Genomic DNA, 19,468 nt, shown 5'->3' on the forward strand with positions numbered 1-19,468 from the left:
CTCTTTACTAAAAGTCAGCCTAGTCTCTGAATCCCCTAAATTCCTGTAAAATGTCCTGTTTACATCAAGATGTGCATTTTTTTTCCCCAAAAAGCTTGCCCATGGGTGTTTGCAATAGCAGAAGAGGGGGCCTTCCTGTGTAAGGAGACAAGCCCAGGGCATCCTCAGTGGGCCAGGAAGTGCTGAGCATTCCAACTCAAGCCTGGCAGGAAACTTGCTGCAAAGATGCCAGGGTACAGGTCCTAACTGATGGTGCTCTCTCCTTCCGACTCCAGTGTTTGGTAAAGGTGAGCAGCAGGAGAGGCACCCCAAAGACCCTTCTCCCCGCCTATACCGGAAGCCCACGGTCGAGCTGCTGGTGAGTAAAGAGTGGCCTGAATCAGGGGTGGCGCCTGCATCCCAGAGCCTGCCAGAGCCTGCCACAGAGTAGAAAAACCAGGTTCGGAAAAGACATCCTCTGAATTAGGCAAACTTTTCTTGAATTCATATTTCTAGAAACATAATTATGTGGGATAAAGATGTCTATTTTTCAGTTTACTTTATAAAATCTGCTGCTTCTTTTATTTGATTATGTTGTGTTTATCCTTCTGGATCCAGCATTCAAGTATTTAGGAAATAAGTTGGTGCTAATTTTCAAAACAGAATCTCTACTCGTTTAATTTTATGGATAGTTAAGTTTTAAAGACTAGACATATTGGAGTTTGGGGAGGTGCTGTCTTCAGCAAAGAGTGTGGTATACTAGAAGTAATATTTAAAAAAAAAAAAGAATCTAAAAATTTGTGGGTAAATCTAAATTATATATTTGACCTTGACCTTTATAAGTGAGAACCTAACCTCTCCATCCACACCTGAGACCTCATCCACAGAATGAGGCTAAAGCTAGTGTCTTGTTACACTACAGTCATGGGGGATTGGTTCCAAGATCCCTGAAGGGTACCAAAATCTGTGGATGTTCAAGTCCTTTACATAAAATGGCGTAGTATTAATATTTGCATATAACCTATGCACATCCTCTGATACATTTTAACTCATCTCTAGATTACTTATAATACTTAATATTAATACAATGAAAATGCTGTGTAAATAGCTGTAAATACAATGTAAATGATATGTATTAATAAAAAGTTGCCAGTGTGCAGCAAATTCAAGTTTCCCTTTTTGGAACTTTTTAAAAATTTTTTCAAATATTTTTAATCCACAGTTAATTGAATCTGTAAATGATATAGAGACAAGTAACATGTGAAACGAAACAAAAGATATTCTAGTCTACAGTATCAAAGATGCTTAAATAGCAATTTCACTAAATATCAAATGAAAACCTTAGCTTGCCGCCTGGCAAGCACGTCACTCCTCAGTGTGAGAAGCTCAGAATGTGGGGCTTCTTGCCCGTCTCTTGTCCCTGGACAGGCTCTGGAAACCATGGAGGACAGCTCCGAGATAAAGGTGGAAACGGGCATCTCCAAGACTTCCTGGATTCGGAGCTCCCTGGCCACCATCGGGAAGAGGATCCGCAAAGCCCTGGGGTACATCACCGGAGAGATGAAGGAGTGTGGACAGGGTCTTAAAGGTGAACACTCCACGAGAGCAGCCCCTGCTCCCACCCCTGAAAAGGCCCTCTCTGCTGTCCTCTAGGAAACACGCTGCTCGGATCTCTGTAGATGAGATGGAGTCCTGTTTCCATGGATAGGAGTTTCCCTGTTACAACAGGCATATGGACTCTCAGAATGTCAATGCCAATACCCGTAGATGTGCAAACTCTCACCTCTGAACATAATGGTCACGCTTTTGCCAATATTCCCTCAGAATGTCACTTTTTAGTACAGGGATTCTAGAGCCAGCTTTCTAGGAAAATTCCCACCTAGAAATGGCTTATGGGAGAGCCGTGTCTACTGTTCTAACAGGTTCCCATTAGCAGTCTCCCAGAGGTCAGGCCAGGGGCTTGGCGCCTGGATCCGTCCTCCTGAAAATTCAGGCCATTCTCTTGGGGGCACAGGTTGTGCAGGGTACTCACTGCTTGAACAACAACCTACAGACCAGAGCCAGCTCGCAATGGGGTGAAGGGCTTTCTGGGCAGTCAGACGCCCTCTTGGGTTCTTTCCTTACCCGGCTCTGTGGCAGGTGACAGCAGGGGGCGGAACCCACGTTGGAGGCCAGCTTCCCTCACCCTCTCACCCGCTGGGGCCTCACCTGGCACAACTGAGCCTTGACTGACTCCCTGACCCATTGCATTTTCAGACAAATCCCCAGTGTTCCAGTTCCTCGACTGGGTGCTCCGGGGCACGTCCCAGGTGATGTTTGTGAACAACCCCCTCAGCGGCATCCTCATCGTCCTCGGCCTCTTCATCCAGAACCCCTGGTGGGCCATCTCGGGCTGCCTGGGCACCGTGGTGTCCACCCTGACAGCCCTCATCCTGAGTCAGGACAAGTGAGTCTCAGGAAACCCAGGGTCCCGGCCTGAGACAAGAGTCAGCTCCCTGAGGGGACCCTTCCCCAGCTTCCCATCCTCACTGCTTGGCTCATGGCTCAGAAACGCCTCAAACAAGGTCACTCATAACTAAAACAAGCATCCCCTGGTTACAAAACTGCACGTTCTCCAGGGGACAGTGAAGGGTTGATGATCGGAAAGTGTGTGTGGTGAGGCTCCAGCTGAGAAAAGCCTGGCTCAGAAGGACAATCAGGGGGGCTGTGCCCTGCTTTAGGCCACAGGGGACCCCCCTTCAGTAGCGCTCCCCTCCCAGGTCTGCCATCGCAGCTGGACTTCACGGCTATAACGGGGTCCTGGTGGGGCTGCTGATGGCCGTGTTCTCAGACAAAGGCGACTATTTCTGGTGGCTTCTACTCCCGGTCATCGTGATGTCCATGTCTTGGTAAGTTTGCTTCTGAGGCTGTGGGTGCAGATAAAGGGCTTCCCACCTTTCTACCTAACTCTGTGAGCGTCTCAACAGGTGTTCAAAGTAGCATTTCCTTAGAAATATCGTCATATCAGAAATACCGTCTGAAAGTAATTACTGACATTGTACAGTGATAGCACCACAGTGCTAGGTGTTCCACACACAGTATTTCATTACCTACATTCCTTTACTCTTCTTTTTTGAGATCTAAAAGAGCCCCTGGCCCTACCCCACCAGACAGGGAAGGGAACTGAGGTCCACAGGGGGTTTAGAACCAGGGGGTCCTGTCACTCTCCGGAAAACTTCCCATCCCTCCTCCCCAGCGCTGCCCTGTCCTCGGACCCCATGCCCCAACCAGGACAACCTCCCAGGGTGGGCTGCAGGCCCAGGCACTGCCCAGAGCCCTCAGAGGGCCAGAGTCCAGCTCCTCCCTCCCCTGCAGAAACCAAAGGGCACTCCTGCCAGGATCGCCCTCAGCTCCTCTGCAAACATTTGTTGAATGAGTGAATGGGTTTCCCCTTCGCTGGTCTGTCCTCTCTGCTCACACTTGCAGAGGGAGCCTTAAGGCCCTTCAAGGAAGTTCTGTGACTCCCTTGCCTTAGGACTTTCCCCAAAAGACCTGCTTCTGAAGCTGAGTCTGGGCACCCACCCTGTTGTGGTGTGGGGCAGAGGAAGGAGGCCCAGGAAGAGGGCTGCCCAGAGCCAGTCAGGCTGGGAGAGGGAGCCAACCAGCTGTTTTTCCCCCAAGAAGGCTCAGGGAGCCCCCTTGTCCCACTCAGTCTAGCGCCAGGGCCAGAGGGCATCATGAACAGCATCTCCTGTGCTTCTGCCATCAGCCCCATCCTCTCCAGTGCCCTGGGCACCATCTTCAGCAAGTGGGACCTCCCGGTCTTCACCCTGCCCTTCAACATCGCCGTGACCCTGTACCTGGCGGCCACGGGCCACTACAACCTCTTCTTCCCCACGACACTGCTGCAGCCGGTCTCCTCCGTGCCCAACATCACCTGGTCAGAGATCCAAGTGCCCTTGGTAGGTGGAAGGTGGAAGGGCAGCATGCCTGCCAACACTCAGTGTTAAAGTGGCATTTAGTTATTTTGCATGTCAGAAACATCCAGTTATATTAATACCTATTACCAATTATTCAGTGCAAGGCACTCTACCTACAACATCACATTAGCCACCAGCTTTTTCTTTTCTCTTTTTAAGAGCTAAAAGGGCCATTTCTGGCCCCACCCTGTCCTGTCGTAGCCAGAGAGAAAGACCAAGGCTAGGTTAAGAGACTGCCTGAGGTCATGCAGCTCATGAGTGAGGGGTAAAGTCAAAAGAAGCCTCCTGATTTCTAGATTTGGGTTCTTTTATCTTTTTTTGTTGTTTTGTTTTTGAGCCTCTTGATCCCTTACTCCAGTTCAATCCAAGCTACGTCATGTTTTCCTTCTCATTCAATGTCTTTGAATCATTGACGACATGCACTCCACACTGCCTTCTGTTGGCTGGAGAAGTCTCTGCTCCAGGCTGGGGAGCGGGTTCCCCTCGCTCTCTGGGGTATCGCCCACTTTAAAGCACGGGTGTTCCTCCACTAAGAAACATCTAACAGAGTTTTTTAAGCTTTTGGTACGCATTCTGTATATAATGCTGGCCTCTGGAAGTCTGCCAAGATAGATTAAAAAAAAAAAAAAAAACTACACTAAAAGCTTTAAGTCAGCCTGGAGAAACGTGCCCATCAGCCTTCTTTCTTAAACTGGGCATGTTTTCTCTGAGGTCCTCTACTCTGATACACTAAATGACTCTGCGGACTAGCGCTCGCTCTGAAATTTGTTGTTAGCAGTCTATCATCTAACCACAAAGCCACCTGGGCTTGTTGAAGGGACTTTGTGTCAGAAATAATGGTGCCAAGTTTCTCTGACAGTTCATGGAGACAGCAGGATGGCATGGAAGAGAGAGCCCTGCATTTGCCCAAGATGTATTATCTAGGAAGAGACAAGTTGACTTTAGCCCCATGCTTGTTAATGTTCATGTGTGTGTGTGTGTGTGTGTGTGTGTGTACCTTCGTGAGCCAAAGGTGAGAAACGGGCCATGTTGGCAGTTCAGACCCTCACGCTTCCCTTTCACAATATTCACCCAATCAGTATCTTTTCAAGTCAAAACGGCTCTAACGGGCATGGCTAAGAGGGGATGATGGTAGAAAGGGCAAGTTTGAGATACTTTGCATTCCTCAAACCACAGTTTCCATAGAAAAGATAACTAGGAATTTTGTAAGAAAAAAAAAATTAAATGGAAAATACTGTACAAATACTTTGGAACCCCCAAAGTTCCAAGAAAGACAAATTCAATGCTTGGTGATTATTCTTTGAGAAATACTCTTCTGGCTAATTTTGAATGTATTATGATGATGATGAGAATGTCTTGTCATTTTGACCATCATAATTAGAGCCTTGAGTTTGGGGAAACAGCGGTAGATGTTAGAGAGACGGTCTAGGCCTCCCAAGGATTTTGAGGCTCTGCAAGCTCCCCTGCTCTTTGGTGATGGGAGAGCCTGCTGGAGGCTACAGCTGGCTGGGGACCAGATAGCCCAGCCACTGCCTCTGTCCAGAACTCTGCCTGTCCCACTGTCCCCCACATAGCAATGTCTGAGTCCTGTCCTGTTCTATGTCCTAGGTTAAGGGGGGACTGAACCCAGAGGGTTGCCAGCTAGACCACAGCAATCCTGTCTGGATGTGGAGTGAGGGCCCTACAGCCACAAGACCTCCCTCCTCAGCACCCCAGGAGGAGGCTTCAGAGGCCGTGGGAAGACCTGCTTCCCCATGAACTATAAACAAAGGCAGGATGAACCCAGTGCCCCCCAGCAGGCCCAGAGCCTCTCCTGCGTTTTCCTAGCTCAAGTCCCAACCTTCGAAACACAGACCCAATCTCAGCCACTGGGGAAGGCTATGTGCCCAGAATCTTTTCCCAAACTTCAGGGCACGTGTGCAAGTGCCCACAAGGCACTGGACTCTGGACTTCCTTTCTCATTCATAGACACTCACTATCTGAGACACACAGAGGCTTGACACATCAGGGCACTCCCCCATCAGCCACCACGTGATGGCTTTACCACTAAAACCTGCGCAAGCCAGGGCACCACCTGCCCAGGGGCTCCTCTGTGGATACAATCTAGCTGCTCATCCAGACGACCGCACCAATATGACCATGGCCCAGACATGCTGCTCTTGAAAACACAAAGAACCATCTTCCCATCTAATATTTGGCCTTCTAGGCATGTTTTTAGCTTAAAAAAAAAAAAAAAAAAAAAAAACAACAAGATGTTACAAGAGTTTTTCAATCCCAACTCTGATTAGCCATCTAGTAATTTTCTAATGACCAACACCCTGATTTTTTTCTAAACCCAAATCCAGTTGCTCATCACTCAAAAGACAATTCTCAAGAGACAAGCATTGGTAGGAAAGGAAAATTTGCTTTATTTTGCAGGCCCTTTAAAGGAGAGTTGAAGAGCTTCCCAGGTAGGGCAGCAGTAAAGAATCTACCTGCCAGTGAAGGAGACCCAAGAGACACAGATTTGATCCTTAGGTTTGGGAAGATCCCCTGGTGTAAGAAATGGCAGCTCACTCCAGTATTCTTGCCTGGAAAATTCCATGGACAGAGGAGCCTGGGAGTTTAGTGCCTTACACTCATGTTTCTAAATAAAGGAAACAACATTTTAACCCTTTACTGTTCTTAGAACTCAAGATTAAAATAATAAATCTTGTATTCCTTGTAGAGTGAAATTATTTGAAAATATCTTGGAAAACTGTTGCAAAGTGTTAGTATGGAGGGTTTGGCACCAAATATTTTCCTGTTCAAATTGTCTCTTTTGCCTCCGTAACTGCATGTGATCCTGTTGGACCTGAAGCTTTTGAGAGCCATCCCTGTTGGAATCGGCCAAGTGTACGGCTGCGATAACCCCTGGACTGGAGGCATTTTCCTCATAGCTTTGTTCATATCATCGCCTCTTATTTGCTTGCATGCTGCAATTGGATCCACCATTGGGATGTTAGCAGGTTAGTGTCATTATTAATTAACTTAATTAATGGGCCTTATGAATGGGTCCCTTATTAATGGGCTGCAAGAATGTTGTGCACGGGGCCAGCTCCAAAGAAAATGCTGACGTGTGTCTTCTTGCTCCACCTGCTTATTCCTGTAAACTCTTCCTCCTTCCACATCACCTGGTCTTAGCATTTTGGGTGCTGTGCCCTCCCGCTCCGCTGAGCAAACCCCATCCCTGAGAAAAGCTCTGGTCACTTACACCTCTGGATAAACTAAGAGCTTGGGAGGAGCTTGTTCCAGGCATGTTTATATTGTAAGCCTTATCTCTAATCATGATAAGAAGCTTGTTCTCCGAGAGAACATTCAGGTTGATACCTTAACCCTCCTTCTTCTGGCACTGCTCAATCAAACTTCAGATCATTACTCAAAAGAGTCTCATACCCATACCAGCTGAAGCACTGATATGCATGTGACTCTAAAGCCATTTGTCTGCTTTAGATGTTTTCCCACTGAATAGCCAGGAGTCCTTTTCATAAATACTTGGGGGTACTGATAACTGTCTGAGTTGAGAACGGTGGGGGACTTCAGGGCTAGTGGGCCCGCTCGACCCCACGCAGCACTCAGCCTGTCTTCTCCCCCAGCTCTCACTCTCGCAACGCCCTTTGACTCCATCTACTTCGGACTATGTGGCTTCAACAGCTCGCTGGCCTGCATCGCCATAGGAGGCATGTTCTATGTCATCACCTGGCAGACACACCTCCTCGCCATCGCCTGCGGTGGGTACCGCCAGCAGAGTTCCCTATCCACCTCAAATGACACCAGCGTCTATGCCCACAGGGAAACCACCCTGCAAAACTTTTGCTGAGCCTCCAGAGATAAATGGGAGGATTTGTTTTCTTTATAAAGGGATTTTTATTTTAAACTATTTTGAATAGTCCTTTAGTGATTAGTACTTTAAAAACTATTTTCACTGAATGCAAAGTGTTCAGCCACACAAAGACAGAGTTTTTGATGGAGGTTGTTCATTTGTTGTCTGTGATTCCTGCTTTCCAGGCAGGTGATTGAAGCAACTCTTGTGTAAATTAATCTTTATATGGAGAATTGGGTGATTTACATCAGATACAGCAGTTAACCTTAAACACCAGAACATTGACCACAGCACCTTCAAATAGTCCTTGTAGGTGTGTGGTTGGGGTATTCAGTGACTCTCTAATAAAGGTTTGCTGTTGTTAATATCCTAGGAACCATTGGGATGTTTTTAGTGGAGAAATTGAGGGTTCAGAAGCAAATCCCAATTACTGTGGCCCATTTTCACAGACCCTGACCTCCCACCAGCTCTTGGGTCTCCCCAGTGGCTAGCCTGGCGATGCCCTCAACATGCAAAGCCCAGCAAGCATATTTGGTCTTCCTCAAGCTTACAGAATGCTGTTCCTCCCTGGAAACCCATATTATGTTAATAACTTGTGATGAAATATCCCAGCAGGGAGTTCTGGGATTCACACGCCTTGGCTGTATAGTAAAACGCTCATTTATGGTTTATGCTGCTAAATGCTCCTTTGCTAGAATGCAAGGTGGTAGGACCCAGGAGAACTGTAACAGCTAAATTCTGGTCCTTTTTAACAAAGTTCATCTGCTGTCTTAGTTATGCCGGCATTTGCGTGGAATTTAACACTTTTCAAAGCTGCCAAGCAATGGAAATGTAACTCAATTTTTTTTTTTTAACCCAAGAGATAGCATTTGTGGCATAAAATGTATGGGGAGAGAATGTATAAACTTGAGGCACTGCTGGTTTCCTGACGATTTCTTTGTTCTCTTGCAGCACTGTTTACAGCCTATCTGGGTACCGCCCTGGCTAACATGTTGTCTGTGGTGAGTCAACAGGGCTAAGGACATGCCTCACACCCTCCCCCATGTTCTCTCGGCTCCCCAAGCCCCTCTTCCAAGAACCCCTCCCCGATCCATCTCTCGTCTCAAATCATTTGCATTGTGTAGATCCTCCACTGTGGGTTGCTAGGATGATTATGCAGATCTATCAGATACAGGGAAAAAATTAAGCCACCCAGATACTGCAATCCCTGCAAGACTACATCTGAAATGTTGAAAAGGTAGATTCTTTATCCACTGAGCCATCAGGGAAGCTCTTAATTTCTTCAAATACGTGATCTTAAGGAGCAGTGACGCCACAAGGGACTGACCCAGACTTGCCCGTGAGTGTCCGGGAGTCTCTGGTGGAGGTGTGGGTCGGTGGTGGCCCGCTGCAGGGTCGGGGCACTGAGTGCAGCAGTGCGTGCGTGGGACCTTTTGAAGGAGGCCGCCATTATCTTCATTACCTCCACCATAGTTTGGTCTCAGGTCAAACAACTGGAAGAGAACACAGCCCCGCCCATCAACAGAAAAGTGGATTAAAGATTTACTGAACATGGCCCCTCCCATTAGAACAAGACCCAGTTTCCCCACAGTCAGTCTGTCCCATAAGAGGCTTCTATAAGCCTCTTATGGGCTTCCTTGGTGGCTCAGAGGGTAAAGCGTCTGCCTACAATGCAGGAGACTTGGGTTCAATCCCTGGGTCAGGAAGATCCCCTGGAGAAGGAAATGGCAACCCCACTCCAGTCATCTTGCTTGGAAAATCCCATGGTCTGAGAAGCCTGGTAGGCTACAGTCCATGGGGTCACAAAGAGTCGGACATGACTGAGTGACTTCACTTCACTTCATAAGCCTCTTATCATTCTCCATCAGTGGACAGACAATAGTAAACAAAATCACAGAAAACTAACCAATCTGATCAGTGGACCACAGCCTTGTCTAACTCAATGAAACTATGAGCCATGTAAGGCCACCCAAGAAAGACGGGTCATGGTGGAAAGTTCTGACAAAATGTGGTCCGCTGGAAAAGGGAAATGCAAACCACTTCAGTATTCTTGCCTTGAGAACCCCATGAACGGTATAAAAAGGCAGAAAGATAGGATACTGAAAGATGAACTCCCCAGGTTTGTAGGTGCCCAATATGCTACTGGAGATCAGTGGAGAATAAGTCCAGAAAGAATGAAGAGATGGAGCCAAAGCAAAAACAACACCCAGTTGTGGATGTGACTGGTGATGGAAGTAAAGTCCGATGCTGTAAAGAGCAATATTGCATAGGAACTTGGAATGTCAGGTCCATGAATCAAGGCAAATTGGAAGTGGTCAAACAGGAGATGGCAAGAGTGAACATAGACGTTTTAGGAATCAGTGAACTAAAATGGACTGGAATGGGTGAATTTAACTCAGATAACCATTATATCTACTACTGTGGGCAAAAATCCCTTAGAAAAAAACGGAGTAGCCATCATAGTCAACAAAAGAGTCCGAAATGCAGTTCTTAGGTGAAATCCCAAAAACAACAGAATGATCTCTGTTCATTTCCATTCAACTGAATGGTTTGAAGGCAAACCATTCAATTTCACAGTAATCCAAGCCTATACCATAACCAGTAATGCTGAAGAAGTTGCAGTTGGATGGTTCTATAAAGACCTACAAGACCTTCTAGAACTAACACACAAAAAAAATGTCCTTTTCATTATAGTGGACTGGAATGTAAAAGTAGGAAGTCAAGAGATACCTGGAGTAACAGGCAAATTTGGCCTTGAAGTACAAAATGAAGCAGATCAAAGGCTAACAGTTTTGCCAAGAGAACACACTGGTCATAGCAAACACCCTCTTCCAACAACACAAGAGAAGACTCTACACTTGGACATCACCAGGTGGTCAATACTGAAATCAGATTGATTATATTCTTTGCAGCCAAAGATGGAGAAACTCTATACAGTCAGCAAAAACAAGACCAGGAGTTGACTGTGGCCCAGATCATGAACTCTTTATTGCCAAACTCAGATGAAATTGAAGAAAATAGGGAAAACCACTAGACCATTCAGGTATGACCTAAATCAAATCCCTTCCAATTATACAGTGGAAGTGACAAATATATTCAAGGGATTAAATCTGATAGAGTGCCTGAAGAACTATGGATGGAAGTTCACGAAATTGTACAGGAGGCAGTGATCAAGACCATCACCAAGAAAAAGAAATGCAAAAAGCCAAAATGGTTGTCTGATGAGGCCTTACAAATAGCTGAGAAAAGAAAGATGCAAAAGGCGAAGGAGAAAAAGAAATATATACCCATTTGAATGTAGAGCTCCAAAGAAAAGCAAGAGATAAGAAAACCTTCCTCAGTGATCAATACAATTAAATAGAGGAAAACAATAGAATGGAAAAGACTAGAGATCTCTTCAAGAAAATTAGAGATACCAAGGGAACATTTCATGCAAAGATGGGCACAATAAAGGACAGAAATGGTATGGACCTAACAGAAGCAGAAGATACTAAGAAAAGGTGGCAAGAATACACAGAAGAACTGTACAAAAAAGATCTTCAGGACCCAGATAACCATGATGGTGTGACCACTCACCTAGAGCCAGACATCCTGGAATGAGAAATCAAGTGGGTCTTAGGAAGCATCACTATGAACAAAGCTAGTGGAGGTGATGAAATTCCAGTTGAGCTATTTCAAACCCTAAAAGATAATGCTATGAAAGTGCTGCACTCAGTATTCCAGCAAATTTGGAAAACTCAGCAGTGGCCACTGGACTGGAAAAGGTCAGTTTTCATTCCAATCCCAAAGAAAGGTAATGGCAAAGAATGTTCAAACTACTGCACAATTGCACTCATCTCACACAGTAGCAAAGTAATGCTCAAAATTCTCCAAGCCAGGCTTCAACAATACATGAACCATGAACTTCCAGATGTTCAAGCTGAATTTAGCAAAGCCAGAGGAACCAGAGATCAACTTGCCAACATCCATTGGATCATCAATAAAGCAAGAGAGTTCCAGAAAAACATCTATTTCTGCTTTATTGACTATGCCAAAGCCTTTGACTGTGTGGATCACAACAAATTGTGCAAAATTCTTAAAGAAATGGGAATACCAGGCCACCTGACCTGCCTCTTGAGAAATCTGTATGCAGGTCAAGAAGTAACAGTTAGAACTGGACATGGAACAACAGACTGGTTCCAAATCAGGAAAGGAGTACGTCAAAGCTGTATATTGTCACCCTGCTTATTTAACTTACATCCAGAGTACATCATGAGAAATGCTTGGCTGGATGAAGCACAAGCTGGAATCAAGATTGCCAGGAGAATATCAATAACCTCAGATATGCAGATGACACCACCCTTATGGCAGAATGTGAAGAACTAAAGAGCCTCTTGATGAAAGTAAATGAGGAGAGTGAAAAAGTTGACTTAAAAATCAACATTCAAGAAACGAAGATCATGGCATCTGGTACCATCACTTCACGGCAAATAGATAGGGAAACAGTGGAAACAGTGACAGACTTTATTGTTTGGGGCTCCAAAATCACTACAGATGATGACTGCAGCCAAGAAATTAAAGATCCTTGCTCTTGGAAGGAAAGTTATGACCAACGTAGACAGCTTATTTAAAAAGTAGACATTACTTTGCTGACAAAGGTCCATCTAGTCAAAGCTATGGTTTTTCCAGTAGTCATGTATGGGTGTAAGAGTTGGACTATAAAGAAAGCTGAGCACCGAAGAACTGATGCTTTTGAACTGTGATGTTGGAGAAGACTCTTGAGAGTCCCTTGGACTGCAAGGAGATTCAACCAGTCCATCCTAAAGGAAATCAGTCCTGAATATTCATTGGAAGGACTGATGCTGAAGCTGAAACTCCAATACTTTGGTCACCTGATGCGAAGAACTGACTCATTGGAAAAGACCCTGATGCTGGGAAAGATTGAAGGTGGGAGGAGAAGGGGATGACAGATGATGAGATGGTTGGATGGCATCATCGACTCTGTGGACATGAGTTTGAGTAAGCTCCAGGAGTTGGAATGATAGGGAAGTCTGGTGTGCTGCAGTCCATGGGGTCACAAAGAGTCAGACACGACTGAGCGACTGAACTCAACTAAACTGTCTCAAATCACACTCTCCTCAGCATCTACTAGACAGAAGGAGCCAGGCCTCAAAAGTGGAAATGTCTACATTAGTCCATCAGATCCTGTGGTCAGGGGGCAGGCGGGCCTCCTTAGAGAAGGACAGTGTGAAGAGCATGATCTTATAAATCAGACTCATATTTTATAAGTTTCTTGTAAGTCAAGCTCCTCCACAACTAATTTTAAAATGTGATTATTTAATTTTTCCCCTATGTTTCTGGATCAACACCCAGTTAACCTGTGGGCCAGTGTACATCTTTGTTCATCCCACAGCAACTACTGGGTCTGGTGTCATGAGGCAAGGTTTCTGGGATGACAGGGAGCCAAGTACAAGAGAAGCCAGAGCTGGTGGCTGAGCACTTGCACGGCAGTCTGAGAACCTTTGTCTCAGCACCAATGTAGGTGGCCTGTGAAGTCCAGGGGAGCCATATGGCCAGCCCCAGCCCCATATACACATTGGGGCCCAGGCCCTATTGCAGAGCACATGGGGCTCAGCCTACAGTTGATGCCTCCCCCTCCATAAGCATTGAAGGCTCATCACAGGCCACCAGGAAAAGTCCTGATGGTCCTACAGGTGAGGGTGGAGATGGGAATTTCACTAACACCTGTTTAAGTCTCTCCTCCACCCTCAGTGACATTGGGTGGTTTGGACATAGCATAGGAAGGAAATTGTTAAGCAATAGAACTGAACTTCCCTGATACCATCCTGTGTGCCCTGCTGGATTAAGTCCCTTCTCTGGGCCCCATCACATTTTGTGTGCCTATCTGCTATGACACTTGACATATGACATATAACATTTGACATATGACAAAGTGCATATGACAAATGACACTGTAATGAGTCTAGTACACACCAGTCCTCTTCCACCTTCAGCCCTTGTCCCCCTTCAGAACAGGGGCCTGATTGTATTCCTGTCTTTATCTCTAGTGCTTGTTACAGTTCTCAGCTCATAGTAGGTGCTCAAGAAATGTGGAATGAATGAAACTCTCAGGTAGTGAGCCCCCGCCATGGGGTACATTAGAGCTGGGGCTAACTAGCCAATCACCAGAAACAGGATGAAGCCTGGTGTCTGAGGCTGCTGTCTGCTCCAGGCTTTTTCATCTCTTCTTGCCCCCATCCTTTCACCTAATTGTCCATCCAATAGCTATGTGTCCTTCCTCAGACCAGATACTGGAAATGATGCAAACAGGAGGCTTTGGCTCCTGATTGCTTGTGGTCAATTGCCCCTTCCTCTGTGTGCAGAGAAGTTACAGGTTACACCACTCAATCTAGACATTTTTCAAAACAAAATCATATTTACTTTCTGTGTGCATACTATGTTTAAGATACTGTGGCTGTCCACTCTCAGGGATACAAAAAAATGCAGGCTATTAATTCACTCTGAAGGAATTCCCAGTCTCCTTGAGGAACAGGGTATAAAAGTGTTGAATGACATTTATGAGACTGTTCACACCTCCACAGAAGAGAGCACTGAGGAGCTGCACAATTTTGCTTTCTAATCAGCCTCGGCATGTGCAGCCCCATAACTTCACAGGGCTGCCCTCTGCTGGACGACAGTGACCACAAATGAAGACCATTTATTGAGCGCTTAGTATGCACGAGGCACCAACTCTGAGTAGATAGCTTTATGCCTATTTTCTTATTGAGGAAATAGTTTTCAGAAAGAGGAAATGGCTCCCACAAAGGTGACTGGAGCTGAGATTTGGATCTGGGTCTGTGGAACTCCCAGCCCACATCATTCCCTCTGTAGGACTTGAAACACCCCACACAGCCTTAGCAGGGCTTTGGAAAGACTCACAGAGTGGAAATCATCAGTCGTGGGTGTTCCTTAAGGCTACAGTTCTAGTGTGAGGCTGTCATTGCTCTTTGAGTCCCACCCAGCAGATCCATCTTTGAGCATGCATACACACCTGGCCTCATTCCTCCAATGGCATTCCCTGAGGTTTTTACTGCTTGTGATAAAAGGATGTGTGGAGGAGAAGGGGCAATGGTTTGACTTGCTTCATAGTTGGATTTTCAGGCTGTTTGCTAAAAAGCTATTGAGGTTATCCCAAATGAGGAATGGCCAGACACCCAAGAAAAAAAGGTGTCTTCTACATAGAGGCATGTTATAAGAGGGTTCTGGTAGGGTTCTGCATTTTGAAGAATATGTGCTTGTCAATGCAGACTGACACACCCCACCCCCCAGCACAATTTGATTTATATTGATCGTGAATTAAGTACTATTGCAATCAGTGCCCACAAAGCCTCCCCTTCCCTACCCAGGACCGTAGCTGGTTGAGAAAGGCTGATGAAACGAGCACGGGCATCTGATGTAACCAAGACTCCTCTTGTGTTCCCCTCCTCCCAGTGTGGATTACCACCCTGCACCTGGCCCTTCTGCTTCTCTGCCCTCACCTTCCTGCTCCTGACGACCAACAACCCCGCCATCTACAAGCTCCCACTCAGCAGAGTCACCTACCCAGAGGCCAACCGCATCTACCACCTGTCCCAGGAGAAAAACAGAAGAGCATCGACCATCACAAAGTACCAGGCCTACGATGTCTCCTAAGTTGCCCTTTCCAATACATGTCCCCGTAAATTCAGCCTTTGGCAGGGTGTCCAGGTTCCCAAGCTGAAAGCCACTTAAGCTCTCCTGTCTGTTCTGTGATTCTTCCCCTAAGCAAGCCTACACCCTAGTTATTCCCAAGAACAGGGAAATATGCATGCAGTCACTATTCAGGAAGCTCTTGGTTCCAAGATGCACAATATTTGTCAATAATATGGTTACTTTCAACTTTGTACCTATAGCTCACTCCGTAAGAGCTCCCTTTGAGGAGAAGCTTCCCTCTTCTGCAAAATAAACCACATCCTTAAGGACAACTCACCAGGAAGGGGACAGAGATGGGTGACATTGTCGTCATTTAGTGCAGTGATGTACAGTATCAGGAAATTAGCCAACAAGGCCACAGGCGGATCTGCCTCCAGCTGTGCCACGAGTGAACTCCAACCACTCAGGTGGATCCATCCCCCTTCTCAGCTCCAATTTCTTACTAGTTTCATAACGGAGAGGGGCCTTGCAGTCCCTTCCACTTCAGAAGTATTGATTCTTCTCTTTCCTTTAAACTGACAAATCAACATACCAATAAATAATGACTTTCAGTTCAGTTCAGTTCAGTTCAGTCGCTCAGTCATGTCCGACTCTTTGCGACCCCATGAATCGCAGCACGCCAGGCCTCCCTTTCCATCACCAGGCCTCCCTGTCCATCACCAACTCCCGGAGTTCACTCAGACTCATGTCCATCGAGTCAGTGATGCCCTCCAGCCATCTCATCCTCTGTCGTCCCCTTCTCCTCCTGCCCCCAATCCCTCCCAGCATCAGAGTCTTTTCCAATGAGTCAACTCTTCACATGAAGTGGCCAAAGTACTGGAGTTTCAGCTTTAGCATCATTCCTTCCAAAGAAATCCCAGGGCTGATCTCCTTCAGAATGGACTGGTTGGATCTCCTTGCAGTCCAGGGACTCTCAAGAGTCTTCTCCAACACCACAGTTCAAAAGCATCAATTCTTTGGTGCTCAGCTTTCTTCCTAATGACTTTAAGTTAAGTAAAAGATGAAAGGGCTATCAGGAGAAGAGGCAGGACAATTTTAATGTTGTGTGGAGATTTATTCTCCAGTCATGCAATGTTCTGGAGGAGGAAATGGCAACCCACTCCAGTATTCTTGCCTGGAAAATGTCATGGACAGAGAAGCCTGGTGGGCTACAGTCCATGGGGTCGCAAAGAGTCGGACACAACTGAGCGACTGAGCACAGATGAACACATGTGATGTTCTCTGACTTGGGGTTATAACCTAAGTTCACTGGAAATGACAACATGCCATCCTTTACATCACAAATGTTACTAGTAATGTCATCAAATGAAACGTGATCTTTCTCAGCATTTAAATCACATTTTTAAACAAATGTGTTTCCTTTTATACTATTCATAAGCATACTCATTAAATGATTAAGCTTGCAATTTGGTGTGGGTTTTCTTAAAAATGGGGCTCACCTACATTGTCCACACAGTGCCCATTTGAGGGGTTTTCTATGATAAAACGTATATTTGAAAAGCATATATCCTGAGGATGAACAAATAAGATATACTTTTACCTTTTCCCACAGGATCACTTGCCACACATTCTGTCTTAACAATGAGAAAGAAACAGCTATGTATTCATTGTAATGACTGTATGATATAAAGTGCAAAACAATAAAAGTCCTCCTCTCTAGAAAAAGAGATGAGGATAGGTTGAAAGTTATCAGAAGATTTGATTTGCTTATAAAGGGAAGTATACAGAAATGACCATAGTCATTGTTTTCTATTTGAGTTGAAATGCTGGTTATTACAACTCATCCCATTTTTTAGGGTATAGTCTTGCACCCTAAAATGACTAATCCAGCACCACTTGAACAACTCTTTGTTATTCAGTTGCTCTGGTTGTAACATTGAGCTCCTAAAACACAGGACCCCTCTGTGAAAGGCATGTGGCTCAGCCTTCCCACCAGTCCCCTCCAAGAACAGGGATGAACTTACAGTGCCCATGGCCTCCATCCTTCCAGGATAGCATGATGGGGTGATCTAAGGCAGAAGATGAAGAAAGGAAGCAAGGTGCAGGGGACAAACTCTTTATAAATCTAATACTTAGCAAAAGCTGGTGTCTGCGTTTATTTTCCTACATTTATCTTTCCTGTGTCAGCCCTAGGATCCCAGTCCTTTCCCACCAGCCCAAGAATCCTGGGCTGCCTACCTTTCTTCCCGATTATATCCAACCAATTATAGCTTCTCCAGGAAAATTGTGCACTTCTGGAAACAAATGCCCACGTAGGAAATGGGAGCAAGTCACACTCCAGAGGCTACCTCTGAGTTTGTGATCACACCTGGAGGCCAAGAAGGTCTCAGGCTCTATTTTCATGACCAGGGCGTTATGACTCTCTGAGGGTCCGGCATCCGGGAATTTCACCAGAAGGCTGTTTATGTTCGCAGCTCTCTCAGCTGCCCCAGAACCTCCAAGTGATGACATAGCACTATTAAAATAGCACTTTCGTGCATTTTCCACTAAAGTGTTATAATCTGGTTTTATTAAGAGCAGAAAACCCTCTACATGCATGCCATTCTGATTACTGACCACTAACAAGTTCAGCTGTTCTAAATATTTCAATATCCTCCACGGTAAAGCAAGTTGAGTTGGCCCAGGATACCAAGCAAGGTAGAAATAGATGGGATTTAAAAAAAGAATTGAGTTATGAAATGTACAACATCTAGAGGCTACCCAAGTAGTTCTACTTGTGGTTGTTTAATCACTAAGGCGTATCCAATTCTTTGAGACCTTATGGACTGCAACCTGCCAGGGTCCTCTGTCCATGGGATTTCCCAGGCAAGAATACTGGAGTGGGTCACCATTTCCTTCTCCAGGGGATCTTCCTGTCCCAGGGATCGAATCCACATCTCTTGCACTGGCAGGGGGATTCTTTACTGCTGAGCCACCAGGGAAGCCCATGCAACACAGCCCTTCACTTCTGTGTCAACAGTGGAGAGAGGAGCCAGCTCCAAGCAGCTGCCGAGCTCTGGTTATACATATGCCTCTGTGAACACATCCTTCCAGGTCTCACTTAGTGGCATTGCCTAGATAGCTGGAAATTTGCCAGATGGGAGTATTTACACTCCAGAAATCAATAGGCCACAAATCTGAGTTTTCCCAGATGGCCAGCTGACCAGTACTCCACTGATAAGTCAGTTTGGTGAGAAAAGAGAAATACTGTAGACTTCCTAACCAGAGACTCCAAGACTATGGCCAAAATATTCAACCCCGCGAAGCTACCTGGATACTACTCTACACACAGGAGGCATTAAAGAGAATAACAAAAGTGTCCTCAGGCATAAGATTCACCCACAGACGCCTGCACTGAAAACAATCTGAGTGGAAGCGTCCAAACAAGGGAGAAAAATGAAACCAGGAAATGCTGCAAAAGACACAAGAAATGTGACGTGACCAAATGTGTTTATCGATCATCAGGACCAAAGGGGAAAAGTGGAAGACAGAGACCTAGAAGTGGAATATTAAATGATGGCAGAGGGTGGGGCGGAGAGAGGCAGGAGCACCTACTATAGTATTTAGCTTGTGCAAAACTTGGTAAGTTTACAAAGTCCACAAGGAGGAATAACCATGGGTGATAAGGGCAACCACCATGAGAACAAAATCAGAATTGCAATTTTTGAACCAGAAGAAAATTATCTTTACAATGGAAAGCAGAAAAGGAGGAAAATATTATAGAAAGTCTCCCTTTCCAAAAAAAAAAAAAATAGTAAGCACAAAAAAAATAAATAGAAGGACAGAAGGTAGAAATTAGATATAACATGACAGTACCTAATTGACCAAAAAAAAGTTAACTATTAGATTCACCACGGAATACAGAGACTGTTCGGCTGCACTTTTTTTGAGACTTAACAATTTGCTATTTACAGTAAACACATTTAAAACAGAAAGGCATAAATGTTTGAATGTGAGAAGATGAAATAAGATAAACAAATCCAGATCTAAAAAAGAAAAA

At 45.5% G+C, this 19,468-nt stretch overlaps 1 protein-coding gene across 3 annotated transcripts in view; it reads left to right on the forward strand.

Moving 5' to 3' along the window:
* The window catches only part of SLC14A2 (solute carrier family 14 member 2), a 506,674-nt gene extending 489,779 nt beyond the window's left edge, over positions 1-16,895 (forward strand). For 2 of the 3 annotated variants that reach the window (XM_015460105.3, XM_015460107.3), the window contains 9 exons: positions 276-358; positions 1,408-1,567; positions 2,236-2,425; positions 2,739-2,867; positions 3,728-3,920; positions 6,778-6,925; positions 7,553-7,687; positions 8,731-8,780; positions 15,250-16,895. In XM_015460105.3, coding sequence (XP_015315591.1) covers positions 276-358; positions 1,408-1,567; positions 2,236-2,425; positions 2,739-2,867; positions 3,728-3,920; positions 6,778-6,925; positions 7,553-7,687; positions 8,731-8,780; positions 15,250-15,450 — 1,289 coding nt within the window. In that variant the 3' untranslated portion in view covers positions 15,451-16,895. The remainder of the gene's footprint in view (positions 1-275; positions 359-1,407; positions 1,568-2,235; positions 2,426-2,738; positions 2,868-3,727; positions 3,921-6,777; positions 6,926-7,552; positions 7,688-8,730; positions 8,781-15,249) is intronic. The other variant, NM_001144102.1, reaches the window with a different exon arrangement.
* The last annotated feature ends 2,573 nt before the right edge of the window (positions 16,896-19,468 follow it).

This window comes from Bos taurus, chromosome 24 (genome assembly GCF_002263795.3).
Source record: "Bos taurus isolate L1 Dominette 01449 registration number 42190680 breed Hereford chromosome 24, ARS-UCD2.0, whole genome shotgun sequence".
NCBI lineage: Eukaryota > Metazoa > Chordata > Mammalia > Artiodactyla > Bovidae > Bos > Bos taurus.